Genomic DNA, 12,576 nt, shown 5'->3' on the forward strand with positions numbered 1-12,576 from the left:
CAACTTACAACTGCATAGCTTGAAGCCGCAGTGCAGGAAGCCAGAGATTTTAAATGAAGGTCTCAGCAGGGTTGGTTTCTTCTGGAAGCCAAGGGAGGATTTATTCTGTCTGTCTCTCTCCAAACTTCCTGTGGCTGAGAGCAGTCATGTTTGGTAGACATATTCCTCTGATCTCTTTCTCTGTCCTTATATTTACTGCTTCTGTATCCTCCTTTTTTCATTGGGTTTGAGGTTTGGAGGCGGTAATGGGAGTCTATGTAGCACAGGCTAGCCTTAACTCTTGATCTTCCTAAGACTCAACTCTTGATCTGTCTAAGACTCCTGCATGCTAAACTCACAGGCCTATACCACTGTACCCTGCTCCCCCACTGTACCCTGCTCCCCCACTGTACCCTGCTCCCCCACTGTGCCCTGCTCCCCCACTGTGCCCTGCTCCTACAGTGTCCCCTTCTCCCCCATGATTCATTTTTTTTTTACCAACTTTTGAAATATTTATTTATTTACTTCATGTATATGAGTACACTGTAGCTGTCATCAGCCACATCGGAAGAGGGCGTCTGATCCCATTACAGATAGTCGTGAGCCATCATGTGGTTGCTGGGAATTGAACTCAGGACCTCAGGAAGAAGAGTTAGTGCTTCCCCCACCCCCCTCCTTTAAAAGATTTATCTTCTTAGAGCTCCTTCATAGTTACAGCAAAATTGAGGGTGAGGTACAGAAACTTCCATAATCTTCTGACCTCCATGTAAGCAATCTCCTCCCCCCACCCCCACTAGTCATTGTGTTGCTTCCACCTCTAAACCCACTGTGTTCAAATCATCAAGATCCTTCACTAGCTGCAGTTATGAAGACTCAGGGGTTCTGGGTGTAGGATAAAAGGTTGGAGCTCACCTCCAGGTTTGAAAACCCACCAGTCGCTGAACTTGGGAACCCACCAATCCCTGAGCTCAAAATCCAGCTAATCCCTGGCTCATCCCAAACTCAGAACTCGAAATCCCACCAATTCCCACTGCAAAACTCCACCCCCAAGAAACCCTATGTAAGGCCTGCCTCCAGTTCAGTTCCTTGCTCCTTCTTACCTAAGCAGAGGCATTCACTCTCTTGTGTCTTTCCCAATATATCTTGTATGAGGTTTGTTGTGCAGTGGGACTTTATGGTACTCTTTGACTTCCGGTTGCCAGGATACCTTTCCTTTCAGAGCTGCAACACTTCTATCCCGGAAACCTTTCCCCCTCAGAACTGTAACACGTGATAGATGTGAATTAGGGAAGGGGGCACTGCCATTTAACACAACCCATGTGGTCAGCTATGCAAAGACTCACCATGTAAAGCCTCAAAGGGCAGGGCACACCTGACACATGGGGAACTGAGACTTGAGTGGTGAGCAGCAACTTGGAACAAGAGGACAGAGAGCACAGGAAGTTCCCACCACACAGGTCAGTTAAAGGGAGGCTCACCTAGGCAGGTGACAGCTGAAGCCAGCCACAAGATGGAGAGGCAGAGGAGAAAAACAGTTTGTGAGGTGTTTTATGGGGTTTGGGTTTTAAATGCCTCTGAGTGATTGGAAGCAGAATAATCCAGAAAGTTCACCTTGGCTGGGATAACAAATATGATGGCTGGAGAAGGTGAAGTCAGATGCAAGGGTCTTTATCTCATGGGGGAAAGCTCCCAGTTCTGAAATGTATGAGGCAGAAACTCTGAGGAGATGTTCCCCAGGCTGTCCCTAGCAGCTACCATGAGCCATTCCCACTGAGCCAAATGTAGGCATTTCACAAAACACAGACAGGATCCATGCTGGCCAGCCATGCCCCTGCATCCAGCTGGACCAACACTGACCACAAGAAGGTCTGGGAGACTCAAAGGAGTCTGCAAACTCTGACACTTGTTCTCCATCTAAGTGAGCAAAGGAGCTGGGATTTGAATGAGACTTTGCAATGGCCGCCGTCTAAACACTATAGCTGTCAGAACACACTTGCTTCCTTTTGTCATCCCTTAGACGTACGTGCCTTAAAAGCTAGTTGAGTCTGTTCACAAATAAACGTGTGTGCTCACTGGCTCTCAGTTAGCTCATCATAGGCCATCCATGTTCTTGAGCATTCTTCACCTCTGGACTCAAAAAAAACAAAACAAAACAAAACAAAAAAAAACAAAAAAAAAAAAACAAAAAAACCCCAGTGTGAGCACATGTATAACTTGGCTGTCTGCTTTCCTCTTAAAATGTCTCCCTTTTGGAAAGTGAGTAACTTGGGGGAAGAGAATTTTGTCTTGTCCACCTCTAAATTCTCAATGCCTAACATACATACATCCTACCAAGTGAATGGCTAGATCTAGATCGGTGAGTGGGCGGATACATGGATCGGCAGATGGAGAGGTGACAAATGGATGATGGGTAAATGAAGGGATGAATTCGTGGATGGATGGTTGATTGGAGGATGAATGGACGATGGGCAGATGGATGAACAGGACATACGGAGGGATGATAGGCAAGTAAGTATATACATGGATAGATATCTATATGATGCTATACCAGCTTCAAATACAACAAATCAATAAAGTAGTGAAAGTGACATAGACTCATCAATTGCTTATTAAAGTGCTTTATCAGGACTGGAGATATGGCTCATCAGATAAGAGTGCATGCTGCCCTTAAAGGGGACCCGGGTTCAATTCCCAGCACCTATTTGTTAGCTTATAACCAACTGTGACCCCGGTTCTTCGGGGGTCCAACAGATGTGCACGTACATGCACACAGGCAAAACACACTTACAAAGTAAAGCAAATAAATCTTACGACAACGACAACAACAACAAAAACACAATACTTACACTGTCTGCACCCCCAACAAAAAACTGGAACGACAAAGAGCTTTTTGCTCGCCATTCTCAAGACTCACCTCATTCCTTCGGAAGCCATCTTGTCAAGATTGGTGGTATCCTTTGTTTCTGCCCAGTTTGCTCCCAGATCACCCCATCCCATGTCATCAGCCAAAATGATCACCATGTTTGGTTTGAGGGCTCTTGTTTTCCCACTGATAGAGAAATCCACAAGAGGGTAGAGGAATCCAGAGAAAGACATGCCAACCAACACAACCTTTAGGAAGAGCCAGCCCATGGTAGGACACAAAGGCTCCCGTTGTCTCGGTAAAGTGATAACCGACCACCACTATGAATCTCTCAGAGAGTTTTCTCTTTGTTCACCTTCAGTGCAGGAAGTCACCAAGGAGTCTGGTTGTCAAAAGCACACTGGTGTTAGTTAGTAATGGCTATGGGGATAACAGGGGCTACAGAAACAAGGTCCCCATATGGAATCCTAATCCAAGAGAATCAGGAATGTGTCACCCCTAAGTTGGGTTGGCCTTCTCAAGATGTCTTCTCATCTCAGCTTAATCAGATGACTGTCCGGGTGCAACATTCAGACATCAGTGTCAATAACCACTCTTGGCCACTTAGCAAAGAAGTGACCCTTTGCACTCAGGGTGGCTAAGGCCGCCACACAAGCCTTGCCTTGCATCTATTTAGGACTTCATCTGGTGACCTCGGGATACATTCTCACATCTGCAGAACACCTGGATGTTCTAGAAGCCACAGTCAGCTCCCAAATGAGTTTCTGAGTTCCAGATGGTGGAGGTTTCTGTAAGGTTTCCTGAAAGAACAAAATCTGACAAGAAACCCGAGTTGAAACAGCCAGGACTGTTGTGTTTTACTCGGTAGCTTGGGAAAATAATCACTTTTCCATGCCAACAGATGTTTTCCTTCTTCTTCGAGTGTTTAACTGGCTCAACAGTTTCTTCCCCCTGGAAAACAGGGATGGCAATAATATTTGCAATGGACCTATAGTAACAGGGTTGGCAGTAACATTAGAGATGACTCCTTTGCGATTCACACACGCTATAAATGAAGATAACTGAGCCCCAGTATCCTGGGCCAGCTGGCTCGCAGTCTGCTAACCCCTCCCTGGGTACCACCCCACCCCCACTACCACAAATGGTCAAACTCGAGACAGGGTTTCTCTCTGTAGCCCTGGCTGTCCTGGAACTCACTCTGTAGACCAGGCTGGCCTCGAACTCAGAAATCCGCCTGCCTCTGCCTTCCAAGTGCTGGGATTAAAGGCGTGTGCCACCACTGCCTGGCCTCATTGAGAATTTTAAAAGAAAGAGTTTTTTTTTTTTTTTTTTTTTGTTTTTTTTTTTTTAAAGTCCCATGATCAAGACACAGTTGTTTAGAATGACCATGTTATGACCTAAATGTTTCCACAAGGAATTCTTGGCATGAGTTAATCTAGGAAGCTGAGGTTATAGCTCTGTTCGTACAGGGTTTGCCTAGCTTACACAAAGCCAGAGGTTCGATCCCCAACACTTCATAAACCAGGTGGTTAGTGTTTAGCTGTCGTCCCAGCACTTGTGATGCAGAGGCAGGAGGATCAGAAGTTTAAAATAATCCCCAGCTACTGTGAGACCAGCCGGGGACACATAAGATGCTATCTCAAAGCAAACAAACAGCCACCCCTAGAGAAATTAATTTGGGTAAAAGACAGAGAGAGAGAGAGAGAGAGAGAGAGAGAGAGAGAGAGAGAGAGACTTGTGAAAACAAAATTTATAATAAGTCACCTCCGTAGAATGATTTCTATTTTTCTGTGTTTGTAATTTTCATAATTAAATGCTGCCCCCAAAGTCCCAAAGAGTAAATAGAAACATGTCTCTGTACATCCTCATCATGACATTTTTAGTAAGAAAATCTAGGGCTGGAAGGTGTAGCTCATTGTAATTTAGCATGCACAAGACACACAAGGCACTGCTGTCAAACACCACTTAGCCAGTGATTCTCATACCTGACCGTGCATATGAACTAGCAGATTCAGAGCTGGGGATAGAGCTGACTGTAGAGTGTTTGCTTAGCTGGCACACTCACAAAGCCCTGGGTTCAGTCCTCAGCATGCCATAAACTGTACATGGTGAAGTGTATCCAGCATCCCAGCACTCTGCAGGTAGGAGCGGGGCAGAAAGATCTGAAGTTCAAGGTCATCCTCTACTACATAGGCAGTTGAAGACCAACCAGAGGCCCACTCTTAAAAAACAAACAAACAAACAAACAAACAAAGCAACAAATTCAGTGGGAAGGCTGGGACCATTTTCTGTTTGTCGGACTGATTTTTCAAGACGGGATCTCATGTGGCCCAAACTCAATATACAGCACAGGACGACCTTGAATTCCTGATCCTCCTCCTCCTCCTCCTCCTGCTTCTCTCCCTCTGGGACTGCAGGTGTGAGCGTCACACCTGGCTTTGAGATATGCACTTGAGCAAGCTCCAAGGTGAGAGCTACACCCTTTGTCCTCGGTTCGCTCTTGGAATAGTAAAATGTTGGGAAATAAAAATATCACTCCAGGCCTAGAAGCAAAAGGAAACTGCGCGGCCTAACTGGAGATGACTCAGTTCCGGTGGGCAAACCTGAAAGTGAAGGATGTCAGATTAAGTTCTGAGACATGAGGTTAGATATCCAGCTGGAAGGGGCAAACAGGGCTGAGAATACAGTCAAGTCACTCCTTGTTTACTTAAAGGCTCTAAACCTGCAAGGTGAGGCAGTGTTGAAATCCTAGAGCAAACAATGGCCTTCCACCCACGGAAGATAATCAAAGAACCAATCTGTAATGTATAAAATTACTACAGGCTAGAGTTCTTTCACATGCTATTTCTTTTTTAAAAAAAAAAAAATGATTTTTTTTTTCAAATTATGTCTCTTTGTGAGCCAGACATATCGGTGTGTTTCTTTGAAGCCAAGCACTTGGGAGGCAGATGCAGGTAGATCTCTAATGACTTTGGGGCCAGGGTGGTCTCTGTAGCAAATTCCAGGCCAGCCAGGACTACAAAGTGAGATCCCTATCTCAAAAAGAAAGAATAGTTACAAGTTTCTGAGCCTATGTTCCTATGTTCCTTCACACAGACCATGGCCCTCACATGTGGGGGCTAGAGGGCAATTTGCAGGAGTCAGGTCTCTCCTTTCATCCAGTGGGTCCCAGGGATCAAACTCAGCCTGTTAGGCTTGGTGGCAAGCTCCTTTACCCACTGAGCCATACATTATCCCCATAGCCAGACATTATGACCAGCTAACCCCACTGTTAGCTTCAGCAGATGGGAGTTCTAGAAGTTCTCAATAAAAAGCAAATGAATGGACAGAGACATCCTCATTCAAAACGAACGGAAGTCCCATCTGGAGGCCCACGAGACAACTGTTTGGAGACGCAAACCCTTCCACCCATAAGTAAGTCCACTTCCCAAAAGGACTTACTCCACACTTGAGTACTCAAGTGGTATTCACTGATCTTGAGATCCCAAAGACGTCTCCCTTTCTGGAAGACTCTTGCATAAGGAAGGTGTTCAATAAATACTTGTTCACCTGCCGGTTAATTCCCAGCGTCCTTCTACTGGCTCTTACCCATAAGCAGCAGCCACGGGAGACTTCTCTCCTTAAAGCTGTTTGGTTTAGGGCATTAGTATGGCCTCATTTCTGGTCAATAATCCATCTCTGGATGACCTGACCTTACAAGAATTCCAGGGAGGGAAACTCATTTAAGAAGGAAGCTAAGATTAAAGTGGAAATCAAACTAGATTTGTTTTCTTTCGGGGTGTTCCATGGCAGGGCATTCTTTTGAGGATTTTCAAAAGGAGGCATTAACAACGCACTGTGAATTTTCATAGACTAGAAATGAGTTCACTTAGCCAGCAGACTACTGCAGAATTCTTCACATCCATACCTCCAAGGAGACATTTAAGCCCTTTCTGCTCATCTGCTTACTTTCATTAACCAAAGGGAAGAGACAAACTAGTCGATCAAGGGATGGACTTGAACCACAGGGTTCAGTAAAGATTCATACTGAGATTCTAAACGTCTTTGTCCTAAAGAAAACGGACCACCTGTACTCCCCTGGGACATGATCTGATGTCATTTTCTCAACTCAGTTTTAATGAATGAATCTCTTTCAGGAAGGAGGGGCTAGAGAGACGGCCAAAGTGATTGAGATAGTTCTGTTGGTAAAGTACTTGCTATGAAAGCGTGAGGATGTGAGTTCAAATCCAGAACCCACAAAAAAGACCAGTGTGGTGCTGAGGGGTTGCTCCTCCGAGCACACAGACCCATGAGGCTTTCTGGCCAGCCAGTCTAACAAAATGATCAAGTTCCAGGCCATTGAAAGACCTTGTTCGTTTTGAACGAGGATGTCTCGTAAAACAAGGTGGGAAGTGTCCTGAGGAAAGACATCTGAGATTAACCTCTGTTCTTGACATACACGTGCAGCCACGAACAGACATGCGTCACATAAATATGCCCACAGGAAAAAAAAAGGGGGGGGGGGAAGGGCAGGCACAGGCACGGAGCTCTCCCGACAGTGCCAGCAGAGGAGGAGTCTTTGAGAGACTGAGCATCCACGCTTCCTTCCACTTCAGTGGAAGGTACTGAGCCACTTATCTCTCTACACGCCACAAAACAAAGGCCACCTGCTCCACCTGAGCAGGCATCATCAACTCTACTTCCCCAGACACCAGACCATACCTCAGCTGCCAGTCAACTTCCCCAACAACTCTTGTTCTCTCTACCCCGGACTTGGTTGGTTGGTTGGTTGGTTGGAATTCTGGAGGCTGTACACAGGCCCCTCACACATGCTAAGCAGATGCTATTCCATCCTCCCCCTCCCCCACCCCCTGAACCTGGCTATGAGGCAAGACTGCTCTGAGTGTTAAAGGTTAGCTTCCCTTTAGTTTCCAGGCTTGCCTATGGGCTGAAGACAGAGAAAGGACCCACAAACAGGCTCTCGGCCGAGAGGCATGCATGCTCTAAGGCAATCTGCAGATGTGCTGAACAGTGTCTGAGTGACCTCGGGCTGGACGTCCACTCCATCACCTGACCCTGGCTTCCCACAGCCCTCCCTGTGGCCAAGCATCCTCCTAGAGAACCTTGAAAACAGCTGAAACAACAAGGAGGTTGGACAGACCTTTCTGGCTCCGGGCTCTGTTGGTTTTCCAGAAACGAAGCTTTCGGATGAACTGAGGCCAACAAAGACAAAGGAGAAAGGAGAAGTCAGTGTCTGATTGCAGAGTCCTGTTGTTTGTTACGACAGCCAACTCAGGGCATGGCCTATACGCTGGCAAGGGGCCAGGAGTCACATGGGGACTTACCAGGAGGGGCCTTGGGCACCAGCTGTCCACATGAGGTCAAGGGTGGTTCTCCCAGGCACTGGATCATTGGCGCACCACATGTGTGCTAACGCTTTAACCTGGGTAGTGTGCATGCAGCCGTGAATGAAACAGACACAAATCCCTACCCATGCACTATTTTGGTTTGCTCTAGGGGAGGGGAACATGGAGAAAGTAAAACAGAGGAGCTGTGGAGAAACCACCGCAGAAAGGTGTCAGATGTGTGGGGTGGGCAGGTGCACAGTCAAAAAGGGGTTCCGGGTACTCCCACCAAAAAAGGCGGTTGAAGAGTCTTAGGAGACAAGGGTATGCAATAAACCAAGGGTGCCGTGGGCAGAGTGATCAGGAAAGACCAAGATCTAGAGCAAGTGGCAAGCCGCAAAGAGGTAATTGTGAAGACAAGCTTGCTTCCTATTGCTGGGATAAAGGCCATGACCAAAAGCAACGTAGGGAAGAAAGGGTTTATTCCATCTTATAGCTCAGTCCGCTACCAAGGGAAGTGAGGGCAGGCACCTAGAGGAAGGAACTGAAACAGAGGCCACGGAGGGAGGCAAGCTTGCAGGTTTGCTCTCCATGGCTTGCTCAGCCTGCTTTCTTATACCATCCAGGACTGCCCGCCTAGAGACAGCATTGTCCACTGGCCGGGTCCTCACATGTCAGTCATTAATCAAGAAAATGCCCTCATGGACTTGCCTACAGGCCAATCTGATGGAGCCCTTTTCTCCACTGAGATGCCCTCTTCTGAGATGACCCTAGTGAATAGTGAAGTCAGAGCAACGAAGACGGGAAGGCAGAGGGGGGTGGTGAGAGGGCGTGGTGAGATGGTGAGATGAGACAATAACAGAATCCCTGGGGCTGCTACATTGAGAATACAAAGATGTATCTGTGAGATATCAGTAAGGGAAGAAGCTGAGACATTCTGGACTGTCTGGGTGAGGAGTGTGCAGGCTGAGGGAGGTAGAGGCACCTAGAGTGTAGGAGACAGAGGCAGCCCACGATCAGGGGACATCCTGCACTCACAGAGCCTAAGTGTGGTGACTCCTTAAATTTTGCTTCTCTCCTTGGTGGGGATGGGAGGTTCTAACTCAATTTTTGTGGTTCTCCAGCTTGAACTACACAGATGACAATGTCCTGTCACTCTCAAAAGATTGACTATGCCTTCTAGCAGGCCAAACAAACCCTTCCTCCTCTTCTTCGGTTCCTTTCACCTGGTATTTTGTCACAGGAAGGAAAATATTAACTGATACATCTTTGATAAAATGCCTTCACTGAAGCCATGCAGTGGTGGCGCACACCTTTGATCCCAGCACTCTGGAGGCAGAGGCAGGCAGATCTCTGAGTTCGAGGCCAGTCTGATCTACAGAGAGAGTTCCAGGACAGCCAGGGCTACACAGAGAAACCCTGTCTTGGAAAAAAAAAAAAAAAAAAAAAAAAAAAAAAGGCTATCTTCACTGAGGTTTTGAAAGTAATTCCACTTAATTCACTAAGGCCTTTATTTATGAATTTATTTATTTATGCATTATGCAGCTCAAGTCAAATCCTGTTTTTCCTTTCCTGGAGTCATTGTTGCCAGGAAAGTCATCACCAGGAGGGAAAGGACATCCTGTCCAGGTTTAGGCTAAGACCACCTGTGGTGACTGTCACAGACGGAAACCATGTGGCAGAAGCCAATCTGGGAGCGCCAAAGTGGCTTCACGCCATGCATCTAAAAGCCCAGGAGCCCTTTGGAAATTATATCTGGTTCTTGAAGCATGAAAGACCTGAGGGGGCAACTGGTCCTCTGCATCTCATCTTGTCTTTAAACCTCTCTCCCGAACTGGAGAAAGCAAACCACCAAGGGGAAAGGGCTTGGGGCCACATACCTGAACCCCACCTCCAGGACACTGAGGTTAATTTTAAAGATGTTTTTATAAGCCGTATTTGCTTATTATTTGCTAAATGTTTCATTGTGGGTGTGGCAAAACACACCAACCTTGAGAAACTTACACCTACTTATCCAGGATGTATCAATACTTAACCCAACAAGTATCAATTCATAGCCAGTCTGATCAAGACATCGCCCCCTCCATGTCCCTTTTTGTCCCTCCCCTCTTGAAACATACAGGATTGTTTCTGTTTGTTTTTTAGTTGTGTGTGTGCATTTCTTATTATTTATTTATTTATTTATTTATTTATTTATTGTTTTCTCGAGACAGGGTTTCTCTGTATAGCCCTGGCTGTCCTGGAACTCACTTTGTAGACCAGGCTGGCCTCAAACTCAGAAATCCTCTGCCTCTCTGCCTCTCTGCCTCTCTGCCTCTCTGCCTCTCTGCCTCTCTGCCTCTCTGCCTCTCTGCCTCTCTGCCTCTCTGCCTCTCTGCCTCTCTGCCTCTCTGCCTCTCTGCCTCTCTGCCTCTCTGCCTCTCTGCCTCTCTGCCTCTCTGCCTCTCTGCCTCTGCCTCCCAAGTGCTGGGATTAAAGGCGTGCGCCACCACTGCCCGGCTTTGTGTGTGTGCATTTCTGTATGTGTATATGGCATATAGATGTAAGTATTCTCAGACACTGGAAGAGGACATTGAATCCTCTAGAGCTGGAGTTACGGGAAGCTGTGAGCCTCTTGACTTGGGTATTGGGAACCAAACTCAGGTCCTCTGAAGGGCAGGAAGCAGCACTCTTATCCGCTGACCCATCTCTCCAGACTCACTCTAGAGTACCTTTTAAGTAAATCCCAGAAACCATGTGCTACGTTTTGGAATAAGAACTATCCTCACTCAGAGGCTCCTATGGTAGAGGTTTAATTGCTGCTGCTCCTTTTCTTTGTTAAATCTTATATCTTTATTCTTATTGTATGAATGTTTCCCCTATATGTATGTCTGTTTGTCACATGTGTACCTGGTCCCTGTGGAGGTCAAAACTGGACATCAGATACCCTGGAACAGGAGTTACAGGCAGCTGTGAGTCACTGTGCAGGAGCTGGGAACTAAACCCAGAACCTCTGCTGGTTAACTGCTGAGCCATCTCTCCAGCTTCTGCTTTCAGATCTATTTATTTTATGTATGTGTGTGAGTGTGACTGGGTGTATGTATGTAGATCATGTAAGTACAGGAGCCTGCAAAGGTCAAAAGAGAGCATCAGGTTCCATAGAACTGGAGTTACAGATGGGTGTGAGCTACAGTGTGGATGTGAGAAACCAAACTCAGGTCTTGTGTGGAAAATAGTGATCTTAACTGTTGAGCCATATTTCCAGACCCACAATGAGCTTTCAGTGACTGGTTTATGGGGATACCAACGTCATTAATCAATTAACTAGCCAATGACTTCAGAACTAAATGGGCATTAGAAAGTGAGACCTACTCAATGGCTGCCAACCGTGCTTGGAATCAATTACCAACCAAAGGGGATCTCTGTGGGAATTTATCTGGTATTAAACAAAGCCCTGATAAACTGTTTCAGGAATTTGTGTATAGGCTGCTAAAAGCGGCTGGTAGAGTTTTTGGAGACCCTCAGATAGGAATATGACATTGGGCCATGACAAGGAAGTAAGTTCAGGCAAGAATCTAATTTTAGGCTAAAACAGGGAATCTAAATATTAGGCTAGAACAAAGAAATAAGCTTCAGGCATGAATATGACCTTGGGCTAGGACAGGGAAGTAGGATCAGATATTCTGGTCATCCTGATAAGCCCTTAGAAATAGTGATCACAAGACTTTTTTTTTTTTATTGCCTTGCTTGTTCCTTGGGGAGGAGGGGCCTGCCTCAGACTCCAAGGCACTCACAACCTGCAACTCATGGGCCAGGAGTTATAGATAATGATTATGGGGGAGAAATTAAAATTAAAACCACTAGAGGCTTGGGGTATTTTCTGTAATGGCCACTATCTTGCGTGCATCCCATGCTGATAAAATTCAGTGGCTTAATAAGGTTCCAGTGTGGGTTGATCAGTGGCCTTTATCTAGAGAAAAAAAATTCCTTTTATATTGGGCATATATGTGCTCATTCTGATCTTCCTGGATGGACCTTTAGCTGCAGGCAATGATTGCATTGACAGAGCTTTAATAGAAGAAGCCTTAATTTTGAATCCTGTTGCATTGGCTAAACGTGATCATAATAAATTTCATCTCTCCAGTCACATTTAAGGCTCTGACATGAGATCACTAAGGAGTAGGCTAGAATGATTGTAAAACAATGCCCTATTTTACATTATCTCCAGTCCCTCATTTAGGGGTTAATCCAAGAGGCCTTATGAACAATCATATTTGGCATATGGATGTAACTCATTATGCAGAATTTGGAAAACTGAAATATATACATGTCTGTATTGACACTTGTTCAGGATTCCTTTTTGCTTCTCTACATGTGGGAAAAGTTTCTAGAAATGTAATTGATCATTGTTTACAAGCCTTTAATGCTATG

General features: G+C 45.9%; 1 protein-coding gene across 7 annotated transcripts in view; it reads right to left on the minus strand.

The window, feature by feature from the left end:
• Nucleotides 1-12,576, minus strand: part of Arsg (arylsulfatase G) — a 133,764-nt gene that overhangs the window by 79,207 nt on the left and 41,981 nt on the right. For 2 of the 7 annotated variants that reach the window (XM_034505659.2, XM_076935553.1), the window contains 2 exons: nucleotides 7,983-8,034; nucleotides 2,894-3,793 (listed from right to left, as the gene is read on the minus strand). In XM_034505659.2, the coding sequence (XP_034361550.1) occupies nucleotides 2,894-3,111 (218 nt within the window). In that variant the 5' untranslated portion in view covers nucleotides 3,112-3,793; nucleotides 7,983-8,034. Of the gene's footprint in view, nucleotides 1-2,893; nucleotides 3,794-4,827; nucleotides 5,064-7,982; nucleotides 8,035-8,166; nucleotides 9,547-12,576 lie in introns of those variants that run through there. The other 5 variants (XM_076935551.1, XM_076935555.1, XM_076935554.1 and 2 more) reach the window with 4 other exon arrangements.

The sequence above is a fragment of the Arvicanthis niloticus genome, chromosome 6, assembly GCF_011762505.2.
Source record: "Arvicanthis niloticus isolate mArvNil1 chromosome 6, mArvNil1.pat.X, whole genome shotgun sequence".
In the NCBI taxonomy this organism is placed as follows: Eukaryota; Metazoa; Chordata; class Mammalia; order Rodentia; family Muridae; genus Arvicanthis; species Arvicanthis niloticus.